The following is an 18,504-nucleotide window of genomic DNA, read 5'->3' as shown; positions in this document are numbered from 1 at the left end:
GTGTGTGTGTGTGTGTGTGTGTGTGTGTGTTGAGGGGGCTGGGCCAGCCGCACAGCTGCCTCCTGGCATGGCAGTGTTTGTCTGCCCGTTTCCAAAGCAGTCAGCATGCGCATTGTGGCTCTTGCCCAGAGGCTGGGAATGATGGTATAGTTGGGAGCTGGGAGGAGGCACTGCTCAGGGAGGGAGGCCCAGCGCCTCTTTGATGCGTTGGGTGGTACTGGGTCTGCCAGTACCATGGGTGGCAGCCCCTGCTGCCACTCAGGGGAAGTTTCCACAGAGCATGAGGCCTCTTATGCAAGAGAGGCAGAGAACGATCCAAAGGGAGGCAACTCCGGGGTCCCATGAGGAAGACCCTTCTGGAAAGGCATGGGAGGAGAGCCCCTGGGGTCCGTCTGGGATTAGGGTGGTTCTTGCCACAGCACAGCCAAAGAACCTCAGGTCTAGTGAGTGACTGCTGCCGGAGCACTGGCTCCCTACCTCTGGCCCCTGCCACTGCCCCACACACTGTGGCTCTTCCTCTGGGCCATGCACTCCAGCTTCACCGATCACGGGTAGAGCACAGAGCGGCGAGGAGCACTGGCTCTGGAGGCAGACTGCGCGGGGTCACATCCCAGCTCTACCACTTGCTAGCTGTGTGACCTCAGGCAAGTCACTTAACCCCTCTGCCCTTTGGTTTCTTCATCTGTATGCTGGAGATGATGATAGTTCCTGCCCAAAGGACCGTGAGGAGTATGAGTTACTATAAAGTTCTTGAATCTGTAATATCATCAAGGGAGTTGGGGCAGGCCCTCTGGCTCTGGCAGTTTACCATCAAGGGGTGGCCCACGAGCTAGAATCTAATACAGGAATGTGCAGGGACATAGCTGGAGACTTGGTCCATTGGCTTAGTCCCTCCATCCCAAGAGGTCCCCACCCCTAGGAGAGGGAGGCTAGTACCCACCTTCTGGGAATCCTTCCAGTTCTTCTAGCTCGGGCCAACGGTCTGGAGCTCTGAGCAGCTGCTGAGAAATGACTTCTTTTTTCTCCCCTGCCCCAACCCTTTCAGGGTTGCTGAGAAGGAACCCATCAACAAAATGTCCCTTCACAACCTGGCTACTGTGTTTGGCCCCACGTTACTGAGACCCTCAGAAGTGGAGAGCAAAGCACACCTCACGTCGGCTGCAGACATCTGGTCCCATGACGTCATGGCACAGGTACCGCCAGCACCGCCCGGAACTGGGGCTGGTAGAGGCGGGCGACAAGCTTCCCCTGGGGGGCGGGGAGAACAGCTCAGACTCCCACACCCCTTCCCTCCTTAGCAGCGGGGTAGGTGGTCTGCGGAATGTCACCAGGGAGGCAGGGCTCGGGACCAGCATGACAAAAAAAAAAAAGGCTGAGCCTAGACCAGGGGCCCAGACAGGCTCAGGGGCACAGGAAACATCCGGGGTCTTGTCCTCATGTGTAGAAGCTCTAGGATTGCTTCTAGGGTCGGAAGCTTCCCTGGAATCCCTACAAGATTCAGGGCAGAGTCCAGTCTGGAGACAGGGCTGCCCAGCCAAAGCCAACCTCTGGAGCAGGTTGGAAGCTTCTGACTGAGGTTGGGGAAGTGGCCCCAGGCTCCCTGACCCTCTGCCCTGCAGTGCCCTCTGCTGCCGCCAAAAGGCAGGCACAGCTGGGCTTCCAGTGAGGCGAAGCGGCCTGAGGGCAGGGAGGGGAGCGGCACAGCGGTGACCCCAGCGCAGGGACCGTTTCTTCCCAACAGATCAGAAGGCTGGGAGGACGGGGACCCAGCCTGAGTCTTCCCTGTCCCCCCACAGGTCCAGGTCCTCCTCTACTACCTGCAGCACCCCCCCATTTCCTTCGCAGAACTGAAGCGGAACACACTGTACTTCTCTACCGATGTGTAGCCCAAGGTGGGATCAGCTGTGGGGGCGGCCCGAGCCAGCCCCTCCAGCCGGGGGACCCAACACAGACTTGAAAGACTACAATAGAAAACTCCCAAACCCAGCACTCCAGACTCCAAGGGACACAGATTTCCAAGAACTGGAATATGTGCATCTTTCGTGCCACCTTGTACAAAGCCAGCTGACCCAGCCCCCAGCCTCACCACCATGCCCCGGGCCCCGCCCTCTGTACCTCTAGTTGTGTCTAATGCCCCGTGCTGTTCAGGAATTGTTTTATGTCTATTTGTCATGCAGAAATGGTAGTGACCGACCCAGTATGGGCATACAGACAGCCTGCTTTGTTCTTTCATTTCCTCCAACACTTTCTTTCCTCCTGAGTCCAGTCCAAGGGCTTTTATTTTGCGCTCTGTAACCACTGCCAGCTTATCCTCTCTTGGCCCTGCTCCCAGATTGCAGTCTCCTGGCAGCCTCTCCTCGGGTTTCCTCCACCCTCTACTTCCTCCCAGCCTGCCCACATGCATGTGCAGCCTTGGTTTTTGCTCCATCACTTTGAAAGTTGAGGAGACCCCGGGTGGCGGTGGCGATGGTGGCTTGTCAAAGGCTGCCGCTTGCTGCCCCCCGCCCCCAGCCCTTTCCTTGTCCTCTACCTGTGGAAGCACACCTGCTTTGCCTTGCTGCCTGTGCAAATGTTGGACAAGGGGACAGACTCACACTAATCCTCAGCTTAGCACAGAGCTGGAGAGCAGATTTCTGGAATTTTCCACCTGACAATCTCCATTTCTGGGGTTTATCTGTTCTGTCTCCTGCCTACTTTCACTGAGGCATCTTTCACTGTTTCTTCTGCTTTTCAGTTCCTTTTCCCCTGGTGTTCTATTTCCTTTGAGCGTAGAGACTCAGAAGTGACCCAATATTAAGAGAGCCAGAGGGTCAGGAATCAGGGGAGGTGGGAGGCGGGCCACTGAGGAAACAAGACAGGTTGAACATTCGGAGGGGTGCCATGTAGCACCAGGTGCCCCGAGTTGGGGGGAAGTGGCTCTCAGCAACAAGGAATTATAGTGGCTTTTGTAGTGGAGCCAGGTCTCTAGGGGGGGCAACTAATATGGCTGAAGCAGGTATCTAGAAACACGCAGGCTCCATCCAGGAGGCAGTCCTTCCTGGCGCCTCTTGTACCTTGCGGTACCTTTGCCTTAGATGTTACACATCCTCCACAGCCAAGCACTGCCACAGGGCAGCCCCCGAGGCCGTGTGTCCCCCAGGGCCTAGGAAACACAGGCAGGGTCCAGGTCCAGTAGTAGCCAGTCATCCTGGTGCTGCCTCCCCACCCACCCACAGCTTCTAGATGCAGCCTTTTGGGTGAACTCTAGGCAACTCCAGAAGTGGGGAGGAATGAGGAGTCATGGGCAGCTGCCTCTTTTGGGACTGGGATTTGCTGGGGACTTTCATTGTTGACTATCTTCCCCAGAGCAGAGGATCAGCAGGTTCTGTTCCCAGCTCGGAGACCCCTTTCTCCACACTGAAAGGACTGAGAGGTATCTCCTCCCACCTGAGCAGTAGCTGCCAGCATGTGGCAGGTGGCTTCAGAGAACACTCCTAGGCTTGAGCTGTAGTACACGGCTCTCTGGCTCCATGTGGCAGAGAAGTAGAGAACGGTTCCCTTAGATTGTGCTCAGGGCGGAGTTTTAAAGAAGGGTTCGCTGGACCTAAAGGTAGAACGTTTGCTCAGTGAGAGGCAGGGAGGGCCCTTTCTGATCTTGTTTACACCTGTTGCCCAATCTTGGGCAGAACGGTACACATTCTGTGCACATCAGAGGAAAGAAATGCCTAACAGGAGGGAAATACATAGCTGCCTGTTAGCGGTTCAGCGAGGATCCCTGCTCCTTGGGACAGGAGATGGAGAAAGAACACCATTTGAGTCTAAAGATCCCAGCTTGTGACCATCCCAGGAGTCTCTGCACTCAGGAGTTGGTGTATGGCATGGAAGGCTTCTGCTTCCAAAAGCCATTAATTAATGGTAATGAACTGGAGGACCAGTTAGAGCTAGTTACAGCCAAAAAAATGGGTGCCTCCCACTTCCCTGAAACAAGAGACATTTGCTTCTCAGCATCAGGGAGCCACCACACCCCCCAAACTTGCTTAAGCAACTTGAGAACCGGAGGAAGGCTGCAGGGGCTGAGGAATGCAAAAGGCTCAGAATATTTATAAATTCCACCCCCAGGGTGGGGAGGGGCAGGTACCAGACATGGACTAAGTTGCATCAAGGAAGTAGCCCATGGGTTCTCCTGAGAGTCAGGGACCGTGCAGCCCAGAATCCCCAGCCACTGTGCCCAGCCGGGCAGGCTGTGCCAACAGGAGCCCAGCTGACAGGCTGCAGGAATCCCAGTATGCCCATCCCTGCTGGCAATGGCTGTGGGCGGCCAGTTTTTGCTGATACAGGTAGGATGGGAACCTTCATTAATATTTCACTTTAATTAAGTTGGTAAGGATATATTTTTTTTGGTCTATGTTCTGTTTCAACTTATGTAGATTATTATAAATTGATGTAAACCACGTGAGAGGAAAATGTTAATAAAAAAAAGGCAAAGCCCCAACATTTGCACACAACCCAGCCCTGTGGTGTGGACATTTGTATACTCAGTAGTCCAGGGAAGACCACCAATCTAAACATTTTAACTCCTCCAGCTGCATCCAGATGGGAGCTCCCAGGAAATCTGTGCACCTAGTCAACTTCCCTTGAGCTTCCCTTCAGCCTACAGGGACTGTGGCACCTTGGGGGGAGGTGAGCCCAGCCCCCTCTGTGTGCTTCACAGAGGTCTCAGGTCAGTCACTAACCAATTCCTTTCATGAAGGACAAAGGCCCCAACAACCTGGACATCAGTGTGCCTCCAATAGATGGCAGAAAGTTGTCCATCCCAGGGGAGTTTTCTTATTTTATGTAAACTCTTCTCTGCATTTTCCTTGGAAGTGGGCGTCTTTGGGGCAGCCTTTTGGCCTAGTCTGATTGTTGGAGAGGCTGGATCCTCTAGGGGGCCCTGCCTCCCTTTAGGAGAGCCAGTAGGGTTAATATAGGTTCCTACCAGCCTAAGCCATTGGACACTGTTTATTCTGGAGATCAGCAACAGATGTCTCTGAAAATTGGTGTTTGGTTTATGAGCTCATACTGACTCCTTAGCCATCTAAAACAGGAAACTATTCATCTCCTTTCTTGATTGAATAGTCAATGTGGACAATGCTTGGCTTATTGAAGTGATGGCTACTGACAGCCTAGGGCTCATCTGTCCAAGGCGGTCATGAAAGCAGCATTTCTTGTCCTCATTTGGCGTATCTGCCCCTACTTTCTGGACCGGCTGGTAGAAGATGCCAGGTATCACAGCTGCCAGGTAGGAGTGTCTGTTCTTGCTCTCAAAGTGCTTATAGGTGACATATTTAGGGACTGTATAGGAAACACTCTTTTGTTCCCAGACCTCTGAGGATACTCCAGCTGGCCTAGGGGCAATGAAGTCTCACACCTGTGAGACTGGACGGGATATTATATAGAATTCACCACATAAGGACAGGAATGCGTTGGCTCACACTCATTGCAAAGGAAACAGCATGCATAGCCAGAGGAAGGTGTTGCCAACTGAGTTGGACATTATCACTCATGTACACACTCACACTTAGGGCATCTGGACACGTCAGCTGAGTGAATTCTGGTTAAGGGTGGGTGAGCTAGAAGACAGCAGAAGGGGGGAAAGAAAGCAAAGAAAAAAGAAAAGATGAAGAAGTTAGCGTGCAGTAGAAAACAGGAGGCGTTACTGCTGGCCGAAGGCGGCTGGAATTATACAGCCCCACAAAGCCTACCTGCCTGCCCCCAAGTGGCAGAGCCTGAGCTCATCACCTTCATGTCATCACTGAAGCACCGGAGTAAAGAAGGTCTCAGGGCAGATCCAAAAGCCTATTTTCTTTTGCCCCAGGGCACACAATTAGGATGAGCTTCTGTTTTCAGAAAAAGGCCACTAGATCAAATAAAAAACACTAAGATGTTAAAATACATCTGTAGTATGTATTTTACAAAAATACATAACCTGATACCAGAGAATGAGCGTGGTGGTGAACAGCCGATCTTCACCAGCAGCTGCTGTGACTTAGCAGGACCACAGCGGGACCCTGCGCACGTTGTGTCCTTGAGCTGGGCCTGGTCCAGCGGTCAGAGCCTAAAACCAACATGGCTCAGACTGCTGGCCTTCCCACCAGGCGGCCCGTGGGGTTTTTAGAAGAGGCCAGGGCTTATGCGTGGAATTCCGATGCATCCTGGGCCACATCTAGGCTGGGCTTCCTGGAGGGCAGGCCCTGGCTGAAGTAACAAACTCAGAAAACACTCCTCTGCAAGCCCTGAGAATCAAATGTACCCAGACGCTCAGGTGCTTTCTTAACCTCTGGGCTACCTGGCACCATTTTTGGGAATTGTGAAATTTGAAAATAAAAATAAACCACCTTTTATTTATTCATTCATTTTATGGTATGAACGGCCTTTATTATTTATAATGGGAAGTGGAAGAGGAGGGGACAAGACAACTCCGGCTCCAGGGGCAGAACCAAAGACTCACTCTGTCATTATCCCCCCCTCCGCCACCCCAAAACTAACCAACCTTTTAAACCGTAATATAATTTTTTTAAACAAAGACAACACTAAACATAATGACAAAATGGGAGAGAAGGTGTAAATTCGCCGTGCCCTGCCCTCGTGTGAGATGGATGACTGCCTGGAGCTCCGAACTTCCTGGTGTACGTCCAGTCGCCTCTGTTCCCAGCACCAAACAACCAGAGGGCCAGCTGTGGTCAGGACTGAGCTTTGGGGAGCTTAATTCCTACAAGTCATCACACTGACTCCTGATCTGCCCGAGAGAGAGAGGCTGCCATGGCACATCCCCCACTAGGCGTGGCTAGAACCCAGGAGCAGACAGTATGGCCACTCAGAGGCTGGGGGCAGAAAGCAGCCAGGTGGCTCCCTCACCACACCAACTACACGAGGGAAAACAAAGGTCTTCGGTCTCGGAAGCAAGTGCCTCGGAGTGGTACAGAAACTGCCCTCCACGGAACAGCTCTAATCTTGGGCTGGCACTGTCCTTCCCTGGAGGCAATAACTCTCACCGTAGGTAATAATCAATCGCAGCAGAGAAAGCAGCAAAACCTCCACAACCAATGACCCCGGCCTTTAAGCCCGCTGTAAAGCAAACAGAAATGGCGTTACGTGTAGTGACGAACACAGGCCGCATTCAGGAGTGTGCCTGCCCCATGAATGCAAGAAACTGTGGAAGCATTCGAAGTCATTCAACAAACCCATCAGATCCACAAGACTTCAACGAGCTGTGTATACAATCTACTCTAGTGTGCTTTATATAAGTGTGCATTTGGCTTTTCTCACTCCAAAGAATTACTATTTGCAGCTTCATGAAATAGCCCCTCACAGGCAGGAAACTGGTTAAGAGAACCAGCCCTTGGAAGCAAGTGAAAGCACACAGCCTGTTACCCTGATTTGTTTATGAAATAAATTCTTGGGAAGGTGATCAAAGCAGTCCCAGAGGGAGCCAGGCTTCTCAGAGTCCCTGACAAAGCGGAGCGATGGGAAGACCAGAGGAAAAGCTACTCTATAAATCACAAATGGCTGTCAGAGGAGCAAAAGCAGCTTTTAAGGACAGCAAATCATCCTGCCTCTCAGAGAATGAGAAAGCAGGCTATTTGGGTAAATCAGGGCACGGCAGAGGGGAGAGCGGCCCAGCAACGGACACTGTGCAGAGTCCAGACACTGACACCCCATATCACACTCTTGACGGGCACGCCAACAGGGAGAAGTGCAGGGGACTGGTTTCTTTGTTGTTTACGGCTGACAACCTGACATCTGGCTTTCCACGGGTAGGAGTCTAAGAATCTTCAACATGAAAAGACATGACTGTATAACTTACATACAATACATCTGGCTTTCCACGGGTAGGAGTCTAAGAATCTTCAACATGAAAAGACATGACTGTATAACTTACATACAATATTAAAACTGACAATTGTACAGTATTAACAAAAATGTCTTAGCTACTTGAAATGCACAGAGCTGCGAGTTCAGCACGGCCTGCCGTTTGGAATAAGTGGGCTCTCGGGAGCTGAGTGAGACCTAGCCATGCTTCCGTACTTATCCTGCAGAGCAACACATTCCAGGAATTACTGGGAGGAAGTTCTTCCCGTCTTTTCAATGTGAGCCCAGTTCCAAGATCTAGATCCTTCTGTGATTCTCAGCCATGGGTGATTTTGTCCCCTGGGGGAAATCTGGCAATGTCTAGAGACACTTTCAGTGGTCAACCAAGGGATGCTACTAGCATCTAGTGGGTAGAGACCAGGGTTACTGCTAAACATCCTAGAATGCAAAGGACAGCCCTACTCTCCCTCCAGCAAAGATTTACATGTCCAAGATGTCAATAGTGCCAAAGATGAAAAATCGTGACCTAGACACTAGAAGTTTCCAAAATGAAGTTAATACAAAAGTAAATGTGATTTACTTCTCAGAGGGAAGAATATCAAGTGTCCACATATGCCTTGGGCTGTCCCTGAAACACTCATACATTTGGAAATGTTAACTACAGCATGTTGTCTGAAGCCACAAAGAAAACCATGTGAGAGTTGTTTACTAACCTCTGAAACCAATGGCTCCTCCAGTGATGCAGCCACTAATGACACTGTTCTTCCAATCTGATTTTCCCCGGTACTGTGGGTGGAGAAGTGCAGTTTAGAGCCAAAGAAACAAGCCAGACAAGATGATTAAGGGGGAAAAAACACAGCGTTTCTAGCTGGCCAAATTAGTCCCTCCCCAAAGGAAACCTAATCTTCTTTGCTTTCAAAAGTATAGTTCCTAATTTGAATGTGTTCTTGGATGCTTCCTGAAGGTGGTATCAGAGTGCAGAAACCAAGCGTACAATTTGACAAGTAATCAAAATCTCTTTGGTTCTCCAATAAGTCCCATGGTTAAAATCATTAGCCAACCTCTGGGGTGCCTGGGTGGCTCAATTGGTTAAGCACTGGACTCTTGATTTGGGGTCAGGTCATCATCTCACAGTTCGTGAGACTGAGCCCAGCATCTCAATCTTGGGATTCTCTCTCTCTATGCCTCCCTCTCTCACACTCTCTCTCTCTCAAAAATAAATTAATTAAAAAAACAACTTAGGGGTGCCTGAGTGGCTCAGTTAAGTGTCTGACTTCGGCTCAGGTCATGATCTCACAGTTCATGAGTTTGAGCCCCGCATCAGACTCTGTGCTGACATCTGAGCCTGGAGGCTGAAGCCTGCTTCAGATTCTGTGTCTCCTCTCTCTGCTCCTCCCTGGCTCATGCTCTGTCTCTCATTCTCTCTGTCAAAAATAAATAAAAACATTATAAAAAAAATTTTTTTTAATTTAAAAAATAAAATCATTAGGGGCACCTGGGTGGCTCAGTCGGCTAAGCTTCTGATTTTTGCTTGGGCCATGATCTCACAGCTCGTGGGTTTGAGCCCCACATCGGGCTCTGTGCTATCAGCATGGAGCCTGTTTCAGTTCCTGTCTCCCTCTCTCTCTGCTCCTCCCCAGCTTGTGCTTTCTCTCTGTCTCAAAAATAAATTAAAAAAAAAATTTTTTTTTAAATAAAATCATTAACTAACTTTTTTTTTTTTTTATTAATTTATTTGGAAAGAGAGACAGTGCAAGTGGGGGAGGGGCAGAGAGGGAGACAGAGAATCCCAAGCAGGCTCCGCACTACCAGCACAGAGCCCAGTGCAGAGCTCGATCCCATGAACTGTGAGATCATGACCTCAGTGGAAGCCAAGTCGGAAACGTAACCAACTGAGCCACCCAGGCCCCCCTAACCAACTTCTAACAGAGACATGAAAAGATGTTCAACATCATTCATCATCAGGGAAATGCAAATCAAAACTAAACAAGGTATCACCTCTCACCCGTCAGAATGGCTAAAATCTACAACACAAGAAACCACAGGTACTAGTGAGGACATGGAGAAAGGGGAACCCCCTTGCACTGTTGGTGGGAATGCAAACTGGTGCAGACACTCTGGAAAAGGGTATGGAGTTTCCTCAGAAAGTTAAAAATAGAACTGTTAGGGTGCCTGGCTGGCTCAGTGTGAATATTGACCTCAGGGTCGTGAGTTTGAGCCCCATGTTGTATGGAATTGTTGAATCACTACATTGTACACCTGAAACTAATATTACGTTGTATGTTAACTAACTAGAATTTTTAAAACTTAAAAAAATAAAATCATTAACTTCTAGCTTACAAAAAGAAGTAAAAAATAACGCAAGCCCAAATCATAAATGCACGAGAAGTTTACATTATGGACTAATGGAAATTCAATTTAGCGAGTACCAGACATTTCTGATCTGCTTTCTAATTAACATTCAGAGCATTTCTCTTTAGAAGTCATAACATGGCACAGGCAAGGCTTTCTCAGAAGGCAGAGACACTTACAGATTCTACCAAGCACTCAGTGCAAGAAAACATGGCGCCCACAATGGCAAAATTTTTGGCGTAGGACATCCCTCTCTGCCCCATGTCTTTAAGAACTTCTTTCGCTGTCGGCGTACGATAAGGATCCTTAGGGTCAAAGCCCACATTGGTATCAATGCCGGCAGTGAATACCCCAAATGCACCTCCCAAGACAAATCCTAAAAACAAACAGAGATGAAGATTTCTTTGGCATGTTTTCTGGGTTACCGTAATGAGGTCCTACTCGAATAGCACATTTTGGATGGCCACCAGCGAAGAGGACGCTCCCTGCTGCCCCCTCACTCCACCTTGCCACTCAAGCTCTCCACTTACCTGGTTTCCACATCACACAAGCTAAGAACTACCTTGCTGACAGCTTCTTCTTGGCCTCCCTTTGGATCTCTTCCTCCTTTCATTGTCTAACATTCCTCAAGATTCAATCTTTAACCTTTCATTCTGTCTATACTCAGACGTTCAGCTGTTAACTTTGCATACCACTCCCGTGACAATGGTGACATTCATAACTGTCACTGAGTACCATGTGCCAAGTACTCTGACACTTTATAGTCACAGCTTCATTTATTCTCCACAATAGTCCCATGAGGTACATACTATTATCCTCTCCATTCTGTAGCTGAAGCAACTGAGGCTCAGGGAATAACTTCCCTAAGGTCACAAAGCTGCCAAGTGGCAAATCCTACAGTGCTGTCCCCATCTCCCTGAGCCTTCCTGAGCCTGCTGGGCATTTCCATATACATGTCCTCTCATCACATCAAGGTCAATGTTTAATGAAATCATGGGCATCTCCCGTCCAGACTTTCTTACTTATGGCTCCTTCTTTCCAGTCACTCTCACTTCAAACCTCAAGGGTATTTCTTTTCTTTTTTTTTTTTTAAGTTTATTTATTTGAGAGAGAGAGTGCACGTAAGTGTGCAAGAGCAGGGGAGGGGCAGACAGAGTGGGAGAGAGAGAATCCCAAGCTGGCCCTGTGCTGTGAGCACAGAGCCCCACTTGGGGCTCGATCCCACAAACCGTGAGATCATGACCCAAGCCCAAACCAAGAGCCAGCTGCTTAACCTACTGAGCTACCCAGGCTCCCCCTCAAGGGCATTTCTGACTGCCTCTTTGCTTTCCTCTACAACCCTACGTTCACAATTACCATCCTAGTCTAGGGCCTTTATCACTTCCACCCTGGGGCACTACAAAGACTTATTCATCATTTCAACAAATATGCAAGTGATGTATTAGAGTCAGGCACAATGATGAACAAAGACCGAGGCCAGGCCTCACAGAGCTTCACTTTAGCCAATTCCCTATATGGTCTCCCGAAGCACCAGACTTTGCTTCACTACATTCAGTGCTGGGTCATCAAGTTCATCAATTACCGCCCTAATGCCTATAGGCAAAAGTTCATCAATTACCGCCCTAATGCCTATAGGCAAAACGCCCAAATACTCAACCCCACTTGCAACTTGAAAGGACATTTCTCTTCCTCTTAGTCTACTCCCATCCTCTCAATCCTTTAAGATAACAGCTGCAATCTCACCTCCTCTTGTAGCCTTCCCCAAACCAAAAACAAAACAAAACAAAACAAAACCCCTCTCTTTGCTTTCAACTATACTTTACATCTGCAACTCTCGCCATATTTGTTTCTGGATTGTCTTTCATTCTCAATGAGATTTCAACTCCTCTGCAGATGTGGCCAACCTTTTTACAAGAGGCACACCATACATTCTCAAATCCTCAAAAGGTTTAAAAAAGAAAAAAACAAAAAACAAAAAAAAAAGGAAAAAAGAAAAGGGCCAACGCCAGACGTCTTTCCCCCTTGTTCACCGCCATCTAATCACATTGGCGTCAATGGCCTTTCCGTTTTTCAGACTTCAGACTGGTTCCTACCAGACCCTTTGCATTTGCTGTTCCCGTTTGTCTGCAGCACTCTTTTGCCAGGTCGTTCTCAACATTCTTGTTTCTCTATATATTAAAATGTTAGCTTCATGAGAACCAGGCTCTTGTCTTGTCTCCCCCTGTCCCTCCACTACCAAGCATGTGATAGTTGCTTATGACAATTTGTTGAAAGAATCCTTATTTAAAAGCGAATCAACGAATGAATGAACGAAGCCAACCATTTTATAACCAACCTCCAGGCCCCGGCCCGAACAATACCGATTCTCTGATCCAATTTCCAGAGGCGAAAACTAACCTCAGGGCTTAGAGTGGGTTTACTCGAGTTCATGGATCGAGACAGGGGTGTAGTCAAGGTCGATGTCCACAGGCTCCTCGCCTCCCAGGCGCGTGGTCTTCTTGGCAGAAGACCCCTCTGCCGTCCAAGCCCTCAGCCTCCCAATGCTCCCCCCGCCCCCCAATCTTGCCTCACCTCCCACGCAGGCCAGCGCTGCCTTGAAGGCGCAGCTTTCCATTGCCTTCTCGATCATCTTCTGTTCCTCACTCTTGGTGGGGCTCGGGATCCCACCCAGACTACTAGGCTCCAGAAGCCGGGGCTGACGCTTGTCGCCCACCAGGTATTGCAGAAGAAGGCTGTACTGTAGCGGGGCTTCGTCGGAACCCGCCGCCTCAGTCGCGGAGCCCCCCGCACTGGGGGCAGTCGCCGCCATGACTGCAGATGCTCAAGAAACCCGGGCGTTCTTCCCGCAGCAGATTCCGCAAGCTTCCCGTTGAGGGCCTGCGCGCCTAGCCACCGTGACGCAACGGCAGATTCGCCACGACCAGCAAGACCAAGAAGCTGCGGAAGTAAAGTCCGTTCGTGCGCACCGGGCGGAAGAGATATCATGTTCCCCCAAAGCCTCTTGGGAATACTGAATCGGTCTCGTGCAGTATGCAGTGGCACTGACAAACAAGATTTAGAGTTCACAGAAAGCACCCTCTGCTTCGGGCCTACTGCGCGGGGGGTACCGGGATTTGTAGGCCAGGCATTTCCCAGGAAGCTTTGCGCGGGCACTCGCCTGGCGGCCTCCTCTGGAACTCTTGACCGGGTGGGGAGCGGTAGCACGCCCGAGAGGCTGCAGAGCGCCGGAGTGACGGCAGGGGACGCACGCGCCTCGCCACTGCTTTTCGAGCCTAATCATTCCTTGAAGAAGGGGGTTGTGAGAGGTAAATGATGGAAGGTGTTTTGTAAATAAGTGTGAAAGCGTGGTACAAATGTATGCAATATATGTTTTGTTTGACAGTTAAACCTTTGAGGAGAGAGAAAGGGCCCAACAAATGAGTGAACAAATGAGCTAAGCTAGCCAAGTATAAGAAAAACCGGAAGGATGGTAGGAGGTGGAGGCGAATGGCCAGATGGAGAGCTCAAGGCTGAGGCTGCTACTCCCTCCAGCCAGTTGTTGTCGGTGGAATTGGGGACGTAGGGCTAGCATTGCCATGGGAAGCCTGATTTATATTATGTTAAACCAATTAAAGTGTTTACCAGCTTGCAAACTCAGAATCTAAAGGTAAACTGTGAAATAGTACTATATATGAACCCAGAAAAACTTTTACAGTAGCTTTTATGGTACTAAAATAGATCCCATACTGTCGCACTGATCCAGCAGTGTATTATTTGAGTGTAATAGCTAAGAGAAACATAAATGCAAACAGAGGTGGTGAGCGTTGCCAGGCAACATAGGCAGAGATGCTTCTTTGGTACCCAGAGTGCTCTGTGCAGCCAAGCACAGCGTATGATTTGCCCTGCTTCTGTCCCCACCAGGCCACTAAATGAGCTGCTCTGAAGGTCCCGCGTGGATTCCCAGTTGTTGAATCTAATTCAGACCTCATTTTACTAGACTTCTCAACATTTGACACTGTTGACTCCTCCCTCATTTTTTTTTTTTTTTACAGTTTATTTTTATTTATTTTGAGAGAGATAGAGAGCAAGCAGGGGAGGGACAGAGAAAGAGGGAGACAGAATCTATGTGGGGCTCGAACTCACGAACAGTGAGATCATGACCTGAGCCAAAATCAAGAGTCAGAGGCTTAACCAACTGAGCCACCCAGGTGCCCTCCCCTCCTTTTAAAAAAATTTTTTTAAAAATTATTTACTTATTTTGAGAGAGAGACAGAACATGAGCAGGGGAGGGGCAGAGAGAGAGGAAGAGAGAGAGAATCCCAAGCAGACAGGCTCTGTGCACTGTCAGTGTGGAGCCTGACTAGGGCCTTGAACTCACAAACTGTGAGATCATGACCTGAGCTGAAATCAAGAGTCAGATGCTTAACCAACTGAGCCACCCAGGCACCCCCTTTTTTTAAAAAAAGTTTTTGTTAATGTTTATTTATTTTTGAGAGAGGGAGAGAGAGAGCATGAACGGGGGAGGAGCAGAGAGAGGAGGGGACAGAGGATCTGAAGTGGGCTCTGTCAGCACAGAGCCAGATGTGGGGCTCGAACCCATGAACCGATCGTGACCTAAGCCAAAGTCCGAGGCTTAACTGACTGGGCCACCCAGGCACCCCTCCTCCCTCCTTTTCGGAGATTTCTCCGTATTTTTGGTGAGCACCTCTCTCTCCTAGTTTTGCTGCAGCCTCTCCAGTTGCTCAGTCTTCTTTGCAGGCACCTCTGCCTGACCTTTTCTTGTTGGTCCTCCAGGGCTTCATCCTTTATTCTCTTCTCATGCAACTCACTCCACCGGAGCAACTCATCCTTGTGGCTTCTAGTGCCATCTCTAATGCATTAATGGCTCCCAAATCTTCATCTCCAACTTAGACCTTTCTTACAAGCACAAGAACCAGACGTTTCCCATAGGCACCTCTAACTCAACACACCCTGCTAGCCACCCTTTCCTTCCAGATGAGTGAGGGGCCCAGGGCTCTGATTCATGCTGAGGTTGTAAGAGCCACAGATGGATTTGAGAGAAGTTGGGACAGCCCCACCCCCACCCCAGCCACAGGCAAGTCCCAGGCAAGGCAGCCTTGGAAAGCAAGGGATGGTTTAAATAATTAACCCATGGGGCTAATTAGAGAGCAATAATCAATCCCCAGATGAAGGTATGCATTAGAGTTCCGGTGAGATCCAGGTCAGCACGTGGAGAAATTTCATGTGGCCAAGGCACATGAAGGAGGGAGCCTTTTACAGAACATCCTTGGCCTGGATCATAGATGGGGAGAGAACAGTTACAGACACTGATCTGGTATCTCTCTCTACCCACCCATCTCCTTCCATAGGTGGAATGGGTTTCACCTGATGGAAAACTTGAACCTCTTCAAGTATATTCTGAAAGTGAGAAGTGGTTTCCCATGTCTGTTTCCCTGGGCTGAACCTTTGCCGGTAGTCTAGGGACTTTATCTGGCCCTGGCATCATGGGGAGTCCAGCAGCCTCATATGACAGGTTCGTTCCCCACTCCAAGATGTCTGTTCTGGCCACAAGGATAGGGGGAGCATCTCAGTGGGTCAGAGAGAACAGGAGGCAGTTAAAAATGAACCCTTCATGGGAAGTGTTGTAGGGAGAGTCAGAACACTCTGAGTGTCTGAGTATCTGACTCATCACTTGAAAGGACTCTGGATGAATGGGAGGAGGGTCTGGTCATATCATACCCCAGGTGGCCAGGAGACCCCAGCTCGCCTGTAGTTCTCTCAGCGTGCCGCAGGAGCCCAAGAGTCAAAGAAATAGCACAAGTGGGATAGAATAAGGAGGTCCTAGTGGAAAGTGCGTTGTGTCCTATGTGGATTTGAACTGTATATGAATTTGGTAACGGTGAGTAATCTGAATAGTCCTGTTGCTGGCAGGAGGTATGGCCACATAGATATTCTGAATAGCCAACTGATTCACTGTAGATAGTGGGTACTAGACAAGTGTCTTTCTTTTTAAAGGGCCTTGGCCCATGACCTCCAAAGCCAAAGGATCTCTAGGAGCTGAGGATGGAAATATGGTGTCTGAGAAACTCATGGAAGAAGAAGATATTAATAAGAAGTGACTGGGTTGCCTGAGTGGCTCATTCGGTTAAGCATCCGACTCTTGATTTCTGCTCAGGTCATGATCTCACGGTTCATGAGTTCGAGCCCCACATTGGGCCCTGTGCTGACAGCTCAGAGCCTGGAGCCTGCTTTGGATTCTGTGTCTCTGTCTCTCTCTGCCCTTCTCCTGATCACACTCTGTCTCTCTCTATCAAAAATAAATAAAAATTAAAAAAATTTAAAGACCTAGAAGTCTGCTGGTAAACTGCTTGTGATTATGGATGACTTTGTTCTTTGCTTCTTGTGTTATTCAGTTTCCTTTTATGCATGTTAACTTTAAAAAAATAAAAAATTTTAAAACCTAAAAAAAATTAAAGAGAATCCATTCAAGTTACAAGAAAGCAAAGGATCAAAAGGACAAAGTGGTTTTTTTTAATGTTTATTTTTGAGAGAGAGAGACAGGCAGAACGTGAGCAGGGGAGGAGCAGAGAGAGAGGGAGACACAGAATCTGAAGCAGGCTCCAAGCTGTCAGCACAGAGCCCGATGCGGGACTTGAACTCATGAACCAGGAAATCATGACCTGACCCGAGGTCAAATGCTTAACCAACTAAGCCACCAAAGCACCCGAAAGCATAAGGTGTTTTTTTCTTGTAAAGTTCATACACTTTTCTCCAAATCCTAAGATATTTTGCTACCTTGTTACTTGATATTTAACATATATAGTAATACCTTTCAATATCTCAAATAAAGTTGTGATTGAAAATCATTTATATTAAAAATGGTTTCTATCTAATCATGTGGGTTTTCAAAAGCACATTATCAAATCACCCCACTTCTTGGAAGCAGTGGTCAAGCCATGTCCTGTGAGGAACCTCCCTCTGTCCACTCCTCTAAGAGAGGCAGGATAAATTCTCTACCGTTTGGACTTTTGAAGCAAAAAGAATAACATAAACATTTCTAGAGGAGGGCTGAAAAATCAGTGTAGCTAATTTGATTGTGAATAATAATCACTGCTTTATTACTAATGGCATAAAGTTTAGACTTCTGAAAAACTTTCTTTGGTGATCCTTATCTCTTGAGGTTCTAAAACTTTGAGATAACAGGGGCACCTGGGTGGCTCAATCAGTTAAACACCTGACTTTTGATTTCCACTCAGGTCATGATCTCACAGTTCCTGGGATTGAGTTCCGAGCCGGGCTTTGCCCTGACAGTGCAAAGCCTGCTTGGAATTCTCTGTCTCTCTCTGCCCCTCCGCTGCTCGCTCTCTCTCTCAAAATAAATAAATAAACATTAAAAAAAATAAGACTCTCTTTCCAGGTTGAACTCTCTTTTCTGCATTAGATAGGTGACTTCACTTGGTGGACAACGCCCCCCACCACCCCGGTTCCAGGCTCACACCCTCAAAGTTCCCACTGATCCTCTATTTAAAATTTGGTAAATTGCTCATCATGGATTGTTTTCTTCATAATTTTGGTTTTTAAAACATTGCATTAAAATATTATTTATCTTGGGGCACCTGACTGGCTCAGTTGGTAGAGCATGTGACGCTTGATCTCGAGGTGGTAAATTCGAGCCCCATGTTAGGGATACAGATTGCTTAAATAAATGAATAAGTAAAAAATAAAATAAATAGGGGCGCCTGGGTGGCTCAGTCGGCTAAGCGTCCAACTTCGGCTCAGGTCACGATCTCGCAGTCTATGAGTTCGAGCCCCGCGTCAGGCTCTGGGCTGATGGCTCAGAGCCTGGAGCCTGCTTCCGATTCTGTGTCTCCCTCTCTCTCTGCCCCTCCCCCGTTCATGCTCTGTCTCTCTCGGTCTCAAAAATAAATAAAAAACATTAAAAAAAATTTTTTTTTTAATAAAATAAATAAACAAATTTATTTGTTTAATAAATAAAATAAAATAGTATTTCTCTTGATTATTGAGTTTTTTTGACATCCTCTTAAAGTTTGGTCTTACTCTTCACCCTTGCCCCAGCCATGGGTTTCCGGAAGAGTCTGTTACCAGCAGTGGGGTGCCGGGGCCAGCTCCAGCTTATTCATAAGAACTGATTATTGAATTTTTGGGATTTCTTTTAACTGGTTATTAAGCATGGCCATAGTTCTTATTTATTTATTTATTTATTTATTTATTTATTTATTTTGAGAGAGAGAGAGAGAGAGAACGAGCAGGGGAGGAGCAGAGAGAGAGGGAGAGAGAGAGAATCCCCAGCAGCCTCTGCGCTGTTAGCACAGAGCCCGATGC

General features: G+C 48.3%; 2 protein-coding genes across 5 annotated transcripts in view; one reads left to right on the top strand and one right to left on the bottom strand.

The window, feature by feature from the left end:
• ABR (ABR activator of RhoGEF and GTPase) overlaps positions 1-4,488 on the top strand; it is a 183,082-nt gene extending 178,594 nt beyond the window's left edge. For all 4 annotated transcript variants that reach the window (XM_042917286.1, XM_042917287.1, XM_042917288.1 and 1 more), the window contains 2 exons: positions 1,046-1,193; positions 1,797-4,488. In XM_042917286.1, coding sequence (XP_042773220.1) covers positions 1,046-1,193; positions 1,797-1,886 — 238 coding nt within the window. In that variant the 3' untranslated portion in view covers positions 1,887-4,488. The remainder of the gene's footprint in view (positions 1-1,045; positions 1,194-1,796) is intronic.
• A 1,786-nt stretch (positions 4,489-6,274) lies between these two features.
• TIMM22 (translocase of inner mitochondrial membrane 22) lies at positions 6,275-13,353 on the bottom strand. Its single transcript, XM_042917293.1, has 4 exons — positions 12,754-13,353; positions 10,362-10,558; positions 8,544-8,616; positions 6,275-7,086 (listed from the first exon to the last, which is right to left on the bottom strand). The coding sequence occupies exons 1-4, from the start codon at positions 12,989-12,991 to the stop codon at positions 7,010-7,012; spliced, it is 585 nt and encodes a 194-aa protein (XP_042773227.1). The 5' UTR covers positions 12,992-13,353; the 3' UTR covers positions 6,275-7,009.
• Between the last annotated feature and the right edge of the window lie 5,151 nt (positions 13,354-18,504).

The sequence above is a fragment of the Panthera leo genome, chromosome E1, assembly GCF_018350215.1.
Source record: "Panthera leo isolate Ple1 chromosome E1, P.leo_Ple1_pat1.1, whole genome shotgun sequence".
Taxonomy (NCBI): Eukaryota; Metazoa; Chordata; class Mammalia; order Carnivora; family Felidae; genus Panthera; species Panthera leo.
The sequence above is the reverse complement of the archived record's forward strand: the minus strand, read 5'-3'. Positions and strand labels throughout refer to the sequence as shown.